Genomic DNA, 19,727 nt, shown 5'->3' with positions numbered 1-19,727 from the left:
AAAACTTAATTACTAATAGCCTACTGTTGACTGGAAGCCTTACCGGTAACATAAACAGTGGATTCATACATGTTTTGTACAGTAGAATAAGCTAGGGCAAAAAATGACATTGAGAAAAACGGAAGGAAGAGGAAATACACTTACAGTACTGTACAGTATCCAAAACTAATCCATGTGTAAGTAAAGTAGACCCGCACAGGTCAAAACCATGTTGGTCAAGGGTCAACTGTATACTACAACTGTTCCTGTCTAGAATGTTCTTATTTAGATCTTTCTTAGACAAGGTAGCCTCTCCCTGAATGCCCCAAACGGGCTCCAAAATAGTGTACAGGACATAATCAACACTGTGGTGATAAGGATTCCAATGTCTACAAATTTGGGTGTGAGGACAAATGTTTTGGCTGACATGTTTCCCAATATTTTCAGAGACTGTTTTCCCTAATACCTTTTTTTAATTGAAGTATAGTTGACATACAATGTTACACTAGTTTTTCAGTATACAAATTCAGATTGGACAATTGTATACACTATGCTATGCTTGCTACCGTACGTGTAGTTACCCTCTGTCACCATACAACATTAATACAATATTATTGACGATATTCCATATGCTGTATTCTTCATTCCTGTGACTTATTTACTTTATAACTGGAATTTGTACCTCTTACTCCCCTTCACCTATTTTGCCCATACCTCTCTACCCACCTCCCCTCTAGCAACCACCAATTTGTCCTCTGTAGTTATGATTCTGTTTGTTCACTTGTTTTGTTTTTTTATATTCCACATGTAAGTGAAATCACATGGTATTTATTTGTCTTTCTCTGATTTATTTCACCTAGCATAATGCCCTCTAGGTCTATCAATGTTGTCACAAATGGCAAGATCTCATTCTTTTTGATAGCTGAGCTATATTTCGTTGTATACATATTACACATTGTCTTTATCCATTCATCTCTCCATGGACACTTAGGTTGCTTCCCTATTTTGGTTATCGCAAACAATATTTCCATAAACATAGGGATGCATACAACTTTTCAAATTAGTGTTTTCATTTTCTTTGGGTAAATACGCAGTAGTGGAATTAATGAATATCTATTTTTAAGTTTTTGAGGAACCATAACACTTTTTTGACAATAGCATTATATTCAGGCCTTATAAAATGAATGGGACAACATGACTATACCAGACTTATAAAATTAATAACTCAATACCAGATGATGGGGGAAGGCTTTATTCAAACAATTTTATGTTACCATTAATAAATATGATATAAAATATAAACCACGTTTTTTATATGACATGACTTAAGGAGCTACCAAGGTAATGTTGCATCTTTTCCCCAAAAGCTCTTTTCCTAAATATTTACCTCTGTGACCTTTATGTTTATTTCTAGGTAAAAACTGTGTTTCGATGGTGAAAATAGCTTTCAAGTCCATGAATAAGAACACATGTGTATTTTTGTGTATACCTTTCCATTGATCAGAAATATAAGAGGGTGAGAAAATTATACACAGAAAAACTATATATCAGCAAATTTTAATTCAAAGAACATTTTTAAAGGATTTTTAATTAGAAGGATTTTCTCATTAACTGTTAGCATTCAAATATGGCCCATAGAAATCTAAGGTTCGGTTGGGGACACTGCAGGAGTGAGGGACAAGGAAGTCACAGCCGTAGGCTCCATCTCTCCTTTAGTTAGACAGCTCTAATTCTCTCTGTTTTACACAATACAGTTTAATGCAAAAAAATACATTCTATTCTTTGAAAAAAATTATTTCGAAGGTATAAAAGTCACTAATTTAGTCAAAGTCCCGAATTTTGCGTAATAGACAAAAAGGGCTCAGAGAGAGTGTACTTTGCCCGAGGTCATGAATCCAACTAGATGCAGACCAGGACTACACTTGTGGTCTTACCAAGCCTAGAGTTCTATGCCAGTTACTTCCTCATGGTCAGGAAAAATACGTGTATTTTAAGTATAACTCAGAGAAAATGAATACATAAAACTTTGTCATGTGGCTCAGTAATGCTTAGGTATGAGGCACACAATAGTAGCTCTCTAACTAAATTACAAATTTTAAAGTCATGAATGAAAATAAAGGAACAGAAATTATGTTAACTCCTTTTAGTAGCAGTCAATTTTTAAGCACAACTTTTTAATTTTTTTAAAAAACATTTTTTTAACGTTTATTTATTTTTGAGACAGAGAGAGACAGAGCATGAACGGGGGAGGGTCAGAGAGAGGGAGACACAGAATCTGAACCAGGGTCCAGGCTCTGAGTTGTCAGCACCGAGCCCGATGTGGGGCTCAAACTCACGGACCGCAAGATCATGACCTGAGTCAAAGTCGGCCGCTTAACTGACTGAGCCACCCAGGCACCACAAGCACAACTTTCTTAAACCACAGGACAGAGAACTTGAAAGAGAAAATCTTTAGGTGAAGCAAGCAAGCTGAAACTGAGGAAATTCTTCCTGAAAGCATTACTTATTCCTTCCAAAGAAAATTTGTTTTATCAAAATCAATCAACAAATGAGTGAACCCATGGTGTGGTTATTTATAGCAAAATTTAAAACCCAACACAGATTTCTCTTTCCCTTCTAGCATGCTTCTGCCTAACCTCTCATCATTCGTTGGTATGTACAAAAGACACAATTCACTTTATTTATAATTTAAATCCAGTCGGAAATTATAGGTGAACCTTCACTTCTCACATGTGGACTTATCTCTGTCTCCCTCCCGACGGGAAGGGAGACTTACCTAACGGGTGAAATTGGGAGAAGGAGCTAAGCAGTGCTTATGCGTTTCTGAATCTCTTCTTTGAAAAGATGTGCCTGCCCACAGTAACATGAATTTGGGTCTGCTCTCAGCTCTGTGGTAAGCACCCGGCCCCCGGGGTGGGGGTCAAGCATTTGTTTCCTCAATTTACAACTGTGTGGGGAAGTGCCCAATTTGGGAGGAAGCCCAAAGTGGCTAACATAACCTAAATCATATCCTCCAACTTGTTAGTGTGTATTAGTAATAAAGCTACTAAGTTTCTCTCCATCTCCCTGTCTCCTGTGTTCTGAATTTAGAAAGAGAAGAGCAGGGTTACTTGCCGCCTACCCAGTGTCACCTGTCACAGTTCCACCGAGAAAAATGACTAGACAACACTGACAGAAACATTCTCTTCTTCCTTGACTTCATAACTAATGTACATTGTTCAAAAGCATCGCTCACTCGAAAGAGAGAAAAAGTTGAAAGGAACCATTTTAGGAACAAACGTAGAAAGTCAGACAAACTGAGGACACAGAGGAATACATTCCAAATGAAAGAACATGACAAAACCTAAGAAAAAAAAACTAAGTGAAACAGAGATAAGTAATGTACCTCATAAAGAGTTCAAGGTAACAGTCATAAAGATGCTTAGTGAACTTGGGAGAAGAATGAATGGATCCAGTGATAACATCAGAAAGAGATAGAAAATATAAAAAAGAACCAATCAGAGCTGAAGGATACAATAACAGAAATGACAAATACACTAGAGGGAATCAACAGCAGATAAGAAGATGCAGAAGAACAGATCAACAATTTGCAAGACAGGATAGTAGAAATCATCCAAGCCGAAAAACAAAAAGAAAAAAGAATTTTCAAAATGAGGCTAGGTTAAGGGACCTGTGGGACAACATGCAGTGTAATAATACTTGCATTCCAGGGGTTCCAGAAAAAGAAAAGACAAAGGGGCAAAGAACTCATTTGAAGAAATAAAAGTTTCATTTAAAAAATTCAAATATTTGCTTGATTTAGCTATTTATAAAATGCTCTATAATCACTCAAGATATTTTATAAAAATAGAAACAAAGGTGGTATAAGTCAAAAAAAAAGGAAAAAGAAAAAAAAAGTGCCATAAATAAGAAAGCAATTAAAGATGTATTCTCATGTAAGAAAATAGCAACACTTTTAACTTAAAAGAGAAATTTACCTTTTTAGTGTTACAAGTTGATTTAATTCATAAAAAGGACTTATCATGGATTCTTTTTTTTTTTTTTTTAGAGTAGCCTCCATGCTTAGCGTAGAGCCCAATGCAGGACTTGAACTCATGACCCTGAGATCAAAACCTGAGCTGAGATCAAGAGTTAGAGGCTGAACTGACTGAGCCACCCAGGCACCCCCCTGGATTCTTTTAAATAGTAAACATTCATATGTCGTTAAGTGTTTGGAGGATGATCATTCACTGACATACAGGGTTGGACAAACTGGATTATAGCAAAACTTTCAAATGTTAATGAACCACTGCCAACTGAAAATAAGTCCAAGCATCTAAGTGTACCTGTGGTTACCAGGCAATAACATTTACTTTCTAAAATCAAATTTAAATGAAAGCTTTTGAAGAAATTTAACATGGGTAAGTTTAGTTATATTTACTGAATACAGTTAATGCTAGTTGTCTCTTTTGGCACACCTGGGTGGCTCAGTTGTTTTTAGTGTCCAAATCTTGATTTTGACTTAGGTCATGATCTCATGGTTTTGAGACCGACCCCCACATTCGGCTCTGTGCTGAGCATGAAACCTGCTTGGGATTCTCTTTCTCCCTCTCCTTTTGCCCCTCCCCTGCATGCACTCATTCATTCTCTTGCTAAAATAAAATAAAAATAAGTATCTCTTAGAAATGAAAGATCAAGGGACTAATATATATATATAATATATAATATATATTAATATTATATAATTATATAATTAACATTATATATTAATATTATATTAAATATTATATATATTATATTATAATATATTATACATATTATGTTTTATTATATTGAAATTATATTAATATTATATAAATATAATATTATATATTATACAATATATTTTATATATATATATATATATATATATATATATATATAATTTACCTCAGTTCTTTCTTAGCACATATAATGCTGACTTTTACTTCGTATGTGTTAGTTACTTAAACAACTCAGAATTTCGCCAAATTAAAAGCAACAACTATATCAGATATCTGAAACCCAAACTAAAACAGATAATATAACTAACCTTCCACAAGGAAGTCTCCCTGTCGTCATATGACGGCCGTGGGTTTAAGGTAGGAATCACTAAGTTTCCTCTTGGAGTAAGGTTCCCATTGAGCACTAAATTATTTTCAAAATGTCCACAATAAGGTGGTTCCAGGCCTGGGCTCATAGTAAGGGTCCTGAGTAAAGTTTGGTGCTGCTGTGTCTCCACAAGAAGTTTTGTATTGCTCTCTGACAGTCTCTCATTAGTCCTGGGAAGAGTAAAAAACACGAATACATTTTCTTTTTCCCTAAATCATTCCTAAATAACATACATTTTTTTTAAGTTTCCATAATAGTAAATAGCATTTGCCATTGAATAGTGTTTTAATACTGAACATGTGACGGAGCACACCTACTATCTAAAATTATACTTTTAAAATTGTTCTAAAGAAATACTTATGTTTCCAGGGGGATTCCTTACTAACAATTCAAATTAGGGAAGGGAGAGAAGTGGCTATCAGTGATGTACATGGCTTAACAAATAATACTTGCTGTCTTCTGGAGTGGCTGTACTGACAGGATCCTTCAGGATGCCATTATATATACATACTTATATTTAGTAAACCTGTTTACAGATATAAAACTAAACCACCCCTCAAAGACATTTTCAAGCGTTTGCTTTCACCACTCTTGTACATTTCACTTATTATCTCAAAGAAACTGAGCATTTGACACTGAGGAATCATTGAGACCAACAATCTCTAGGGGAGATAGTAGATGACAGAGATGTGATCAGAAAGAACTAAAACAGCTACAGAGGCAATTAGCTTATAACAGTTACCAAGGCACTGGAGGCAGAGTCTGCCCTTTCTGTCTTCAGTCTTCCACATGCCTCCCTCCCACCATGGTGCTCTTTTTAGCCACTTTGGGAATTATACTACCCTTCAGCCCTGTGTGAGTCTTTCTGTATTTCACCTGGATGCCTTTATGTAAAGTAGAAAAAGCATAAAGGATGGTTTGCCTCAAGGCCCACTCTAGTAATCATACCAAAGATCACAATGAAGAGAATAAATGTACCAAGCTGCCAGGATGAGTAGTAGTAGTACTTGACCTTTTAGGTTAAAGATGTAATCTTCCAAAAAGAAACTCATCGACATTTCTATCTCGGGTAATTCTGACAAGCAATTTTATAATAATATGCTTCTAAATGAGAAAGCTTTGAACAATGCACTTAAAGACTAGCAGATCCGATCAATGGAAAATATACAGGGCGGGGGGTGCAGGGGTGGGGTGGGGGAAGAGGTCCTGTAAACCCGAAAAAAAGAGGAGGGATGCAAACTGTCCTGGACTAACATTGCAAAGGTAAGTTCACTTAGAAACCTCATTTTCCAAAATGACACAATCTAGTTGGCTTTCACTTCCTACTCATCTCATGATCTTGGCTCCACAGAAATTATGCTTTAGAGGCAAATTAATAAGCTAAATTTCTTGTCTATGATTCTGTTTTGACTTACCTGTTCAGCTTATTTCTCAAGGACTTTCTAAGTTTTAATTCTTCTAGGTAGAGTTGCCTGTAGGTTTCCAACTCTGTTTTAGTAGAATCTTCTTGAGACATCTTCATTGTAGAGAGCTGAGATTCCAGATCTTTAATTCTAAGTTCCATTTGACTTCTCGTTGAAGCATGAGCATTTTCTCTTAACTGGTCCAAGTTTTCTTGAGCTGCTGCTTGTGCCTAATGAAAAACAAAAATTAACAGGATAGTTTCAAAATAGGTATAATCTGAATAATTAATCATACCTGTTTCCTTTAGTTCTGAGTCAATGTTTCAGAGAGAAATTTTAAATGCAAAAAAGCTCAAGTGTAAAATATTTATCACCAATGTCAACTGAATTAAATATGATTTATAAAATTAAAGTTCAATCATTCCTGTATTAGTATTCACTCAATCTGATAATTCAAATAATAGAATCAATGAGAAAATTTTAAAAGTCAACAATAAACTTAAGAATAATCCAAGTACAGTGGAATTTTTAAATCATAATTTTTCTTTTCCTCTTAATAGTGAGACTAGTTGTTTAAATCATCATTGTTTCTTATCCTCTCGATTTTGTAGGAATAATGATGAAAACTGAAATCTTTAAAGGGAGGAACAAATGCCTCCAGAAATCTACAAATTACCATAAAGCAAGTAGAGGAAACCCCTACAATACATCTATCCAAAATGTAATTTGCAGTGAAATGAATTAAAGCACATTACAGATCAATCAATTAACCTGTAAAAACAGGTTGACTTCGTGTAATTTTTCTACTATGTCCAGTCGTGCTCTTTCTTCAATCTCCCGTTTATACTGCTCCACTTGACTGCGTTCTACCATATTCATTTCCATAAATTGTTTCAATTTTACTACTTCTTGCTGTAACTTCTTGTTGTTGCTCTCTAGTTTTTCACGTTCTTCTTCGAAAGCTTCCACTGATAATAACTCTTGTTGAAGAACTTGATTTTTTGCATCCAGGTGTAGACATTTTGACGATGTAGTTTCCAGTTCTGTTGTAAGGACATCAGCCTGCATGAATAAAACACTATAGTTTGGAAGGGAGTGAAAAGAGTCTAACTCAAAACTACTATGAAAAATTTTTTTTTTCAGATTTTAAGTAATCTCTACGCCCAGTGTGAGGCTTGAACTCACAATCTCAAGATCAAGAGTAACTGAGCCAGCCAGGCACTCAAATTTTTAAATAAACTCATTTGCAATGAAATATTACCTGTCTTAGAATGTGGAACCTTAAACAACTCAGAAAATCAAGGGCCAAGTTAAAGCCATCAGGTGTTACTGAAATAGATCTTTGCTATCATTCTCTTTACTACACAACATTTGCACTTGATTCTATACTTTTATTTTTCTATGATTTTTTCATATCTTTCTTTCATAAAATAAGTCCCCTCTTAGGAGAAAGTCTCTTAGCCCTTCCCCCATCTTAACACTCTATAATTTTTAAAGAATTTTTAGCAATGTCATATTGACTTATGTATGCCCAAGTCAAAAAATACGTCCCAAGGTAAGACTCTGGAAATAAGACTCTAATTCATGAATCTATAAGTAATGCTTCTAATGCCACGGCCTGTTTCTGAACTGCAAATGTTTTATGCTAATTTGAAGTGCATTCCCAGGAGAAATGATTCTCCAGGATGTGTTAAGAAATCACATCTCCCAGTATAAAACTTTAATTGGATGATCCACATACTTTTTTGAGGCTAAAAAAAAATTTAATTCAATACTGTTATCTTGTTATCCGTTGTTACTTTCTAGAAAATAAGAGATCATATTAAACAAAAACAACAACATAACTGGCTGGAATTTCAGTGATGCTGAGTTGGGAAGGAGTTCCATCCATTCTATATGATTGGTAAGACAAGGTGAGTGGATGTGCTGGTTTTATAAATTCGTTGATACTTCTGTGAAAATCCCTCCCCTTAAATATATGCTGGCTTCAGTAACTTGTTTCTAGTGAACAGAATATGCAGAACTGCTGTGATTTTTAAGGCCCGCTTAGAAAATGTGATACAGCTTCCATCTGACTTTCTTTCTCTAGGGAAGCTCACCCTTAGAACGCAGCCACCACGTTGTGAGGAATCCCAGGCTACCTAGTGAGTCTTCATGTAGATACTCCAGCTGAGATTAGCCAACGTCCTAGCCAAAGGCCAGCCTCAACAGCCAAACACGTGCATGAACAAGCCTTTAGATGATTCTAGTCTCCAGCTTCCAGTTATGCCAGCTGATGCCAAATGAAGAAGAAATGAGTTGCCCTACTCTGCTTTGCCTAAACTAAAGATTGGTGAACAAGAGAAATGCTGTTTTGAACTACTAGGTTTTGAGGTGGCTTATTATGCAGCAGTAAATTACTAACACAGATACTGATACTAAAAATGGTGTGCTGCTATTCAAAAAAACCCTAAAACTAAACTTCCTTTGAACCAGGAGGTAGGTCGAACCTGGAAAGATGTAGAAAAGCGTAAGAATGAGACCCAAAAAGGGCCTCCACAAGACTCTTAGTGGAAACCTGATGGCCTGTGAAGAGGCTGACAGCAAGGGTTTCTAAGCAAGTGAAGAAAATGACACTGGAGGAAAGGGAAGTCATGCTACAAAATACCTGAAAGTAAAACGGATAGGAAAGAGAAAATAAAGAAAGACTATGCAACTGAAAGGAACCAGGACTTACTGGGTTCAAGCATCTGTTTCTCATTTACAGCCTCTCTACACGTTGAACTGTCAAATAATGCTAAAATAAAGAAATGGCTTTTGGGTTAAGAGAAACTCCAGGGTGCTACCAGGAAAACAGAAAGATCTAAGGTATGCCTCCAATTTCTTTAAGGATCTTAAGAGTATAAGATTTTTTTTAAAGTGGGTTCCACACCCGACATGGGGCTTAAACTCAGTACCCAGAGATCAAGTGTCACATGCTCTACCAACTGAGCCAGCCAGGAGCCCCAAGAGTAGACGAATTTTAAAGGCAATGTCCTATAAGAGCTTCGCAGGAAACCTGAAGCGAAAAGCTTATCTCAAAAGGACTTGGGAGGGTCGCTTTGCTAAAACACGGCATGAAATCCAGTAATATTTACAGAAAACTAAAAAAGGTAAGAGATATATAGTAGCAAGCATACTATTTGCTAACTTGGGCTAAAAGAGACCAAATAGTGCAAAATGAAATGAGGCCTTTGGGTCTTAGAAGTCCCACAGGGAGGAAGCAGGATGAAAAAACGGCTACAAATACAGGTCATTCCTTATGAAAAGGAAGGAACCAAGAGCTCAAGGAGTAAAGAAAGGGAAGAGACATGGAGAAAGTATTCCCGTGGTTAGGATTAAGTCCTAACTTAAGAACTGACAGCATGCATCAGGCTATATTTCAAAACTCTTATGGACTAGGGTGCTTCCCATCTTCTTTTTCTGAATGGGTGAGTCTTCAGCAGTTGACTAGAATGTTGCATTTGTGAGTGGTAAATAACTGTCTCTTTCATTCTCAAGTCCTCATATTGAGAACACTTGCACTCAAGGGGCTATACTTGAGATACCATAACCCAGGCAGCTTATCCCCACTGCACCTGATTAAGATGGTAAGATCTTGGACTCAAGCCCTGAACCTGAGGCCATGATAACTGAGACTTGCAAGGAGGTATTGGAGGGGGAGGGGAGTGAATGTATTTTTCAGGTGGGAGGAATACAAACATTTGTGGCCAGTGGGTAAAGTATACTGCTTTTTAAAGGTGTACATAGGTTTTAAATATTAATTCCATTTAAAAAAAGGCCATGGAACAACCTTAGTGACGTGCTCCTAATGAACAGAATATGTGACTATGATCCTGTGTGTATTCCAAGCCTAGGTGACAAAAGGCGATACAGCTTCTTCCTTGCTCTGTATCTCAGGCTGCTTACTTGGAATCTAGCTCCCCATCTAGTGAGGAAGCCTAGGCCACAAAGAGGGTCTACGTGTGTCAGTTTAAGTGTTTCTGCTGCCTCCTGAACTGAAGTCCCAGGCAACAGCCAGCATCAACCACCAGACGTTAGTGAACAAATCTTCAAATGGATCCAACCCCAAACCTTTCAGTTGCCCCACCTGAAGCTGAGCGGGGCAGAGACTAGCTGTCCTGGCCACACTTTTCCTAACAGATTTGTGAACAAAAGAAATCTAACCTTTGGGCAGTTTGTTAAGAAAAAAAAACAAAAATGATAAGTTGAAAAGTGGATGAAAAAAAAAGAGATAAGACACATAAACCTGTATAGGAGAAATTGGTCTCCATTAAAGTAGGATGTAATAAATGTTAAGATTAATTTACTAACAACCAATGGTGCTAATGAGAAGAAGCAGATAACGAGAAGCAAGATCTAAGAAGTTTTTGTCTCAGTTTTTCCCCAGCTAGGATCATATTAGCTGCTCATTTTCTATATATGGCCTTTATTATGTTGAGGTATGGTTCCTCTAAGCCTACTTTGTTGAAGTTTGTATCATGAATGGATGTTATAGTTTGTCAAATTATTTTTCTGCATCTATTGCAATGATATGACTTTATGCTTTTTTAAAAATTAATATGAGGTATCACATTCATTGATTTGCAAATATTGAACCACCCCTGCAAACCAGGGATAAATCCCATTTGGTTATAGTGAATGATTGAATGATTTTTTTAATGTTTATTTATTTTTGAGAAAGAGCACAAGCAGGGGAGGGACAGAGAGAGAGGGAAACACAGAATCTGAAATAGGCTCCAGGGTCCAAGCTGCCAACAGAGCCTGACACTGGGCTCAAACCGACGGACCATGAGATCATAACCTGAGCTGAAGTTGGATGCTTGCCTCACTAAGCCACCCAGCTGCCTCTGCCCCCGGTGAATGATTTTTTAATATAGTGTTGTATTCAGTTTGCTTATTTTGTTGAAGATTTTTGCATGTTCATCAGAGATGCTGGCCTGTAATTCTCTCTGTGGTGTCTTTATCTGGTTTTGGTATCAGGGTAAAGCTGGCATAGAATAAATTTGGAAGTTTCCCTTCCTTTTATGTTTTTCTGGAACAATTTGAAAAGGACAGGTTAAACTTTTTTTTTTTTTTTTTTTTTTTGTATTAGCTCTTCTTTACATGTTAAAATTTACGTCTGAAGTCATCTGGTCCTAGACTTGTGTTTGTTGAGAGTTTTTTGATTCCTGATTCAGTTTCCTTGCTGGTTATTGATTTTTTTTTCAAATTTTCTATTTCTTCTTGTTTTACTTTGGTAAGTTATATATTTCCAGGAATTTATTCAGTTCTTCTAAGTTGTCGAACTTGTTGGCATACATTTTTTCACAATATTCTCTCATAAATGTTTGTATTTCTGTGGTGTTGGTTCCTATTTCTACTCTCACATTTGTGGTTTTATTTATTTTGGTCTTTTCTATTTTCTTGTTGATTACTCTGGCTAACACCTTATCAGTTTTATTAATTTTTACAAAGAACCAGCTCTAGGTTTCATTGATCTGTTCTAGTATTATCTGTTTTTTGTTTGTCTATCATTCATTTCTGCTTTAATCTCTTTTTTAAATTTTATTTTGAGAGAGACCACACATGAGTGGGGGATGGGCAGAGAGAGAGAGGGAAAGAGAGAATCTCAGACAGGTTCCATGCTGCCAGCAGAGAGCCCAACATGGGGCTCGATCTCACAACTGTGAGATCATGACCTGAGCCAAAATCGAGAGTCAGACACTTAACCGGTTAAGCCACCCAAGGGCCCCCTGCTCTGATCATTATTACTTGCTTTCTTCTGCTGGCTTCAGGCTTCATTTGTTGTTCTTCTTCTAGCTCCCTTAGGTGTAAGGTTAGGTTGTTTGAAATTTTTCTTGGTTCTTGAAGTAGACTTATATTGCTATGTACTTCCCTCTTAGGACCACTTTTGCAGCATATCAAAGGTTTCAGACCATTGTTTTTCTTTTTTTTTTTTTTTTTTTCATTTCCATTTGTATACACGTATTTTTTTTAAGTTTCTTCTTGTATCTCTTGCTTAACCCATTCCAGTGTAGTAGCACGTTATTTAACCTGCACGTATTGTTTTTAATAATTAAGGCCTGTTTTTTTTTTTTTTTGATCCATTCTTGAGAATAGTCCATGTACAGTTGAAAACAACGTGTATTCTGTTTTAAGATGGAATGTTCTGAAAAAAATCTCTTAAATCCAATCTAGTCCGCTCTGTCATTCAAAGCCATTGTTTCTTTTTCTTTTTTTTAATTAAATATATGAAATTTATTGTCAAATTGGTTTCCATACAACACCCAGTGCTCATCTCAACAGGTGCCCTCCTCAATACCCATCACCCATCCTCCACTCCCTCCCACCCCCCATCAACCCTCAGTTCTCAGTTTTTAAGAGTGTCTTATGCTTTGGCTCTCTTCCACTCTAACATCTTTTTTTTTTTCCTTCCCCTCCCCAGTGGATTCCTGTTAAGTTTCTCAGGATCCACATAAGAGTGAACACATATGATATCTCTCTTTCTCTGTATGGCTCAAAGCCATTGTTTCTTTGGTGATTTTCTGTTAAGATGTATTTTTTGGTGATTTTTTTAAGATCTGTTGATGTAAATGATGTGTTAAAGTACCCTATTACTGTCTTATTATCAATTAGTTCCTTTATGTTGGTTATTGTTTTATGTACTTGAGTGCTCTCTTGGTGGGTGCATAAATATTTACAATTGTTAGATCTTCCTATTGGATTGTACCCTTTATTATGATACAGTAGCATTCTTTGGCTCTTGCTACAGTCTTTGTTTTTGGTTTATTTATTTTGAGAGAGACAGAGTTGGGGAGGGACATAGAAAGGGGGAGAGAAAATTTCAAGCAGCCTCCATGCTGTCAGCCTGGAGCCCAACATGGGCTCAAAGCCACCAGCCATAAGATCATGACCTGAGCCAAGACCTAGTCGGTCGCTCAAATGACTGAGGCACCCAGGTGCCCCACAGTCTTTGTTTTAAGGACTCTTTTGTCTAACAAAAGTATCGCTATTTTTTCTTTTAACGTGATAAATTTTTCTCCATCCCCTCGCTTTCATTTTTTTTAATAGAATTTATTGTCAACTTGGCTAACATACAGTGTGTATAGTGTGCTCTTGGTTTTGGGAGTAGATTCCCGTGGTTCATCACTTATAGACAACACCCAGGGCTCATCCCAACAAGTGCCCTCCTCAATGCCCACCACCCACTTTCCCTTCTTACCCACTGCCCCCCATCAACCCTCTATTTTTTCTCTACATTTGAGATTCTCCTATGGTTTGCCCCTCTCCTTCTCTGTTTGCAACTATTTTTCCCCTTCCCTTCCCCCACGGTCTTCTGTTACATTTCTCAAGTTCCACATAGGAGCAAAAACATATGATATCTGTCTTTCTGTGACTTATTTCATATAGCATAATACCTTCTAGTTCCATCCACATTGCCAGAGATAGCACAATTTCACTCTTTCTCCTTGCCAGGTAGTATTTCAGTGTATATATAAACCACATCTCTTTATCCATTCATCTGCTGATGGACATTTAGGCTCTTTCCACAATTTGGCTATTGTTGAAAGCACTGCTATAGACATTGGAGTACATGTGCCCCTATGAATCAGCACTCCTGTATCCTTTGCATAAATTCCCAGTAGTGTTATTGAGGGGTCGTAGGGTAGTTCGATTTTCAATTGTTTTGAGGAACCTACGCACTGTTTTCCAGAGTGGCTGCACCAGTTTGCATTACCACCAACAGTGCAAGCATCCCCTCACTTTCAATGTTCAGGTGTCTTTATGTCTAAAATGAGGTTTTTATAGGCAGCATACAGATGGGTCTTGATTTTTAATCCATCCCGTCACCCTAGGTCTTTTGTTTGGAGTGTTTATTCCATTAATATACAAAGTAATTATTGACAGGTATTTATTTATTGTCATTTTACTACTTGTTTTGTGGTTGTTTCTGGAGATTTTCTCAAATCCTTTATTGTTTTTCCCTCTTTGATGTCTTTCTAATTTGCTTTAATGATATATTTGGATTTCTTTCTCTTTATTCTTTGCATGGTTATTAGTGGGTTTTGGTATATGATAAGCATTAATTTGTATATCACCTCTTCTGCGTGTAGCAGTCTATATTAAATTGATGGTCACTTAAGTTAGAGCTCATTTTTTTCTCCTCCCCATGTTTTGATAAGTTATTAATATTGTATATCCTTTTTGGGGGCATTCCTTGAAGATTTTTTTTACAGAAATATACATTTTTACTGCTTTTACATTTCTTGCCTTTATACTGTCACTTTTGATCTCTCCTTTCCACTCAGATTCCCCGATAATATTTCTTACAGGCTGATTTAGTGGTCACAAACTCCTTCCATTTTTGTTTGTCTGAGAAATTCTTTATCTCTCCTTCTATTATGAATGATAGCCTTACTGGATAGAGTATATTTGGCTGCAGATTCTTCTCATTCAGCACTTTGAATATATCATGCCATTTCCGTCTGCCTTGCAAAGTTTCTGTTGAAAAATCTCCTGCTAGCCTTGTGGGTTTTCCCTTGGAAGTGAATGACTTGTTTTGCTGCTTTTAAGATTTGTAGCAGTGGGGCGCCTGCGTGGCTCCGTCGGTGAAGCATGACTTGATCTTAGCTCAAGTCGTGACCTCGCAGTTCGTGGGTTTAAGCCCTCCAGTGGGCTCTGCACTGACAGCACAGAGAGTGCTTGGGATTCTCTCTCTCTCTCTCTGCCCCTCCCCTGCTTGTGTCTGCGTTCTGTCACAGAAATAAAAAAAAAAAACAAAACCAAAAAACAAAACACTAAAAAAAAAAAAAAAGATGTTAGCAGTATATTTTGCAAATTTAATTACAACATGTCTTGGGTATTGACTTTGATGGAAGTTCTTTGTGCCTCCTGGATCTGGATGTCTGTTTTCTTCTCCACATTACAGATTTTTTCAGTTATTGTGTCTTCAAATCAATTATCTGTCCCCTTCTCTCTGTCTTCTTCTGGGACTCCTATCATATGAATGTTTTTTCATTTGATGGAGTCAACGAGTGCCTTAAGTCTATTCTTGCATTGGATAATTCTTCTTTGTCTTCTTCAGCTTCACTGTTTTCCATTACTTTGTCTTCTAGGTCATTAATTTCTTCCTCTGCTTCTTCCAGGTTGCTGTTCATTTTTACTGCACTCTTCATCTCTGATTCTTCAACTCTTTTATGTCTGTGGTAAGGGTCTCTCGGATGTCTTCCATTCTTTTCTCAAGTCCAGTGAATATCCTTATGATCATGGTTTTAAATTCTCCCTTAGGCGTGTTATTTATATCTGTCCCATTTAGGTCTCTGGCCATGGCCTTATCCTGTCCTTTTATTTGGGAAAAATGCTTCTGTCTTTTCATTTTGTCTAAGTATCTGCCAGCTTCTGTGTGTTAGAGAAGCTGGTTATGTCACCTGCTCCCGAAAGTAATGGACTTAGGAAAAAGACGTCATGTAATGCCCAGGGTCTAGCACTTCAGGGAGTGTCACCAGTGTGTGCTGCATGTGTTCTGCTGTTGTGTTCTGGCTATGCTATCCTTTAGGCCAGTTGTCTGCAGAGGCTCTCCTTGCCTGGTCTGGTGAGTGTTTGGTCCCTGGCCTGAAGGTAGCGGGTTTTAACTAGGTGTGCTCTGGTCTGCTTATGAAATGAGACCTGTCACCACCTCTACTGGAACTGAGGCCAAGGGAAACTCTCTGGTTGGGAGATGTGGTGTGGGCAGGCATTTGTCCTGGTCTTCTGGGGGAGGGGTCTGCTGTGCTGGGACTCAAGCAAGAGTGATTGAGAAAGATAGTTCCACCAGAGTGCAAGGGGGTGGTGTTTGGTGTAAGCAAGTTAGGTAACCAGTGTTAGCAATGCACTGCTTCCTGCAGGTGGCTTTATGTTTGTGGTGAGCGGCAGGAGAAGGAGATGGTGCCAGCCAGCGGCTTTGTTCCTACAGACAGGTCTCTCTGGACTTTGCCTCTGAGGGACGTGCTCTGAGAAGAGCAACTAATCTCCTGACTGTGTGCCCCAGGCACTCTTCAGACCACTGTACCTATGCTATATGCTCCCACGTTGTTTGCCTGCCCTCTGTCCATGAGCAGTGGAGTACCTGACGGCTCTAAACCAGCTAAATTGGATGCCCTTAAAAACTCCAGACTTTATGCACTACTGGTTGCAAGAACTCACGAAATGCAGGCCCTCTTGTTTTCCAAGCCAGTGGCTATGGGGAAATGTTCTCTTTGTGTGTTCCCCTGTTCGTTTCTCTCTCTCACCCTTACCCACAACCTCGACTCCCTCCCCTCTGCAGAAGCCAGGATCTGTTTCTCTTCTAGATGACATTTCTGCATCAAGGAACTTCTTTGATGTGCCCTCTTCTCTCCCTTTTGTTGTGGAGTTTGTTCTGTCAGTCTTCAGGTCGATTTCTGGGGTATTTAGGGTTAGCTGATTGTTATCTAGTTGTATTCGTGGGATGAGGCAAGCCTAGAGTCCTCCTACTCCTCTGCCTTCTTCCTGTCTCTAAGATCTTTTTCTAAGATTCCCTTCAATTCCAACAATTCTTACAAGTAGGCAGGAATGCCTCTTTAGAATGTCCCCTCAAGTTAAGGTAGAAGCACAGAGACATACGATTTGAAGCACAATAGGTGAAAAACTAGAAAGAGTCAATTTGATAACCAAAATTGGGCCTTTGGTCTGATTTCAATTAAAGGAAATAGGCAGCTTTGAGTATTTTTTAATCCATTGAATACTCAATCTTCATTCTCCTTTCCTCAGTGAGGAAATAAAGAGAATGTTATGGAATCATTTTTCATCTTTTCAGTAGCAAAACAAATGTACTGTCCTTCAGCACTACTTAAATTAACTGCACATTCTCCTTTACCTTACTCCAACCTTCTTTGTGTGGGGAGGTAAGATCACTTCATCTTTGTGTTGTCCCACAATGCTTCTCCATAGCATACAAGTTGGCTTCAAAAGTTTGTTGTCATTCAAATTACCAATCTAGTATTTGTCTCTGATAAATCAACTTAATACTACCGCAATTTGTACAGCTGTATTATTTGAATGATATAATGTTTATTCCATTAGTTATACGCTGAGCTAAAACATATAGCTAAGCATATCTTTCTATTCAAGTGAAAGAAGGGGAAACAGGCTACTGTGTTTTCCAAGAAAGTATGATCTGTGCCAAGAACAGGATTAACACCAGTGTTACACACAAGAACCAGGTCAGAAGAGGATCTCATTGTGAATTGCAAGATGATGGGTTAGCAAGATTGCTTAACAGGAAAGAGGAATAGCCTAGAGTTAATCTTTTCCTTCCTAGGTGGTGAAAACTATGGATGAGTCTATGCATTATAATGAGATAATAAAATATAATGAAGTAAACTGTAGTAGACTGAGTCAAGAGATCCTATGGCCAAGATTTGATGGAAATGAAAGTGGGCAGCACTGACTGAGACACTAAAAGTTTGCACAGGCGGGGAACCTGGGTGGCTCAGTCAGTTGAGCCTCAACCTCTCAGGTCATGATCCCAGGGTCATGGGATCAAGACCCTTGTCAGCCTCCACACTAAGTGTGAAGCCTGCTAAAAATTCTCTCGTCTCTCTCTCTCTCTCTCTCTCTCTCTCTCTCTCTATCTCCCTCTCTCTCTCTCTCTCTTTCTTTCCCTACACACCCCCTCGTCATGCTTGTGCCCGCTCTAAAAAATATATAAATATAAATAAATAAATAAATAAATAAATAAATAAAAGTCTGAACACACTAAAGAAAGAGCATTTTATCTTTTTGAGCCTGACTTCACATCGAGTCATGGGGTCAGCAAGGCAAAGGCTGGCGAAAGGGTCCTTCAAGAAACAAAAATCTCTATAGGAGCAAAGTTCAGTTCTACTACGTTGACTTTTTATTATCACATAAGTGACTGGTAATTTGCAAGATAACACAGAAAAAGTTTTCATAAAATTTGTTATGGTACTGGCATAAGGACAGACATATAGATCAATGTATTAACATTGAGAATCTAAACATAAACTCTCACATTATAGTGAACTGATTTTCCACAAGGGTGACAGACAATTAAATGGAATAAGACTAGTCTTTGTAACAAACGGTACTGGGACAAATGGATATCCACATGCAAAGCAATAAAATGAGACCTCTACCCCATAGCATATATACAAAATTAACTTAAAATCTAAGAGCTAAAATGATAAAAACTCTTAGAAAAAAGCTTATGTGTATATGTTTGTGACTGGATTTGACAATGATTTCTTACACATGACACCAAAAGACAAAAGCAGATTAAGTTTACTTCATCAAAATTAAAAACTACTATGCTTCAAATATCACCATCAAGAAAGTGAAAAGGCAAGTGACTAAATAGGAGAAAATACCTGAAAATCCCATATCTGCTAAGGGATTTGCATGTAGGACATTTAAATAACTCTTCCAATAATGAAAAGACAATCCAATATAAAAACGGGCAAAAGAATGGATTAGTTCTTTAAAGACAATACAGAAATGAATAATAATCACGTTAAAAGGGAGATGTTTGGGGTTCCTGGGTGGCTCAGTCAGTTAAGCTTCTGACTTGGGCTCAGATCATGATCTCATGGTTCGTGGGTTCGAGCCCCGCATCGGGCTCTGTGCTGACAGCTGGGAGCCTTGAGCCTGTTTCAGATTCTGTGTCTCCCTCTCTCTGACCCTCCCCTGTTCACGCTCTGTCTCCCCTGTCTCAAAAATGAGTAAAACGTTAAAAAAATTAAAAAAAGATGTGATATATCTATCTATCTATCTATCTATCTATCTATATCTATCTATCTATCTATCAAAAAAAAGGAATCTTGCCATTTGCAACTACGTGGATGGAACTGTAGCGTATTATGCTAAGTGAAATTAGTCGGAAAAAGACAAAAATCATATGATGCCCTCGTATGAGGACTTTAAGAGACAAAACAGATGAACAAAAGGAAAGGGAAACAAAAATAATACAAAAACAGGGAGGAGGACAAACACAGGAGACTCATAAATAAGGAGAACAAACTGAGGGTTGCTGGAGGGGTTGTGGGAGGGGGGATGTGATAAATGGGCAAGGGGCATTAAGGAATCTACTCCTGAAATCATTGCTTCACTAAATGCTAACTAATTGGGATGCAAATTTAAAAACAATAAAACTAAAGATACAACAAAAAGAGTAACGCCCCCCCGCCCCACCAAAAATTTTCTCAACCCAGGAAGCCTCTGGTT

At 37.7% G+C, this 19,727-nt stretch overlaps 1 protein-coding gene across 5 annotated transcripts in view; it reads right to left on the bottom strand.

Annotated features, from left to right (window-relative positions):
- LOC128778199 (ankyrin repeat domain-containing protein 26-like) overlaps nt 1–19,727 on the bottom strand; it is a 184,635-nt gene that overhangs the window by 2,718 nt on the left and 162,190 nt on the right. For all 5 annotated transcript variants that reach the window (XR_008423629.1, XM_053906783.1, XM_053906733.1 and 2 more), the window contains 3 exons: nt 7,263–7,553; nt 6,504–6,721; nt 5,030–5,258 (listed from right to left, as the gene is read on the bottom strand). Coding sequence is in view for 4 of the 5 variants with exons in the window: in XM_053906783.1 (XP_053762758.1) it covers nt 5,030–5,258; nt 6,504–6,721; nt 7,263–7,553 (738 nt within the window). In the remaining variant the exon portion in view is untranslated. The remainder of the gene's footprint in view (nt 1–5,029; nt 5,259–6,503; nt 6,722–7,262; nt 7,554–19,727) is intronic.

This window comes from Panthera pardus, unplaced genomic scaffold (assembly GCF_024362965.1).
Source record: "Panthera pardus isolate Hobbes unplaced genomic scaffold, ASM2436296v1 HiC_scaffold_1, whole genome shotgun sequence".
NCBI lineage: Eukaryota > Metazoa > Chordata > Mammalia > Carnivora > Felidae > Panthera > Panthera pardus.
The sequence above is the reverse complement of the archived record's forward strand: the minus strand, read 5'-3'. Positions and strand labels throughout refer to the sequence as shown.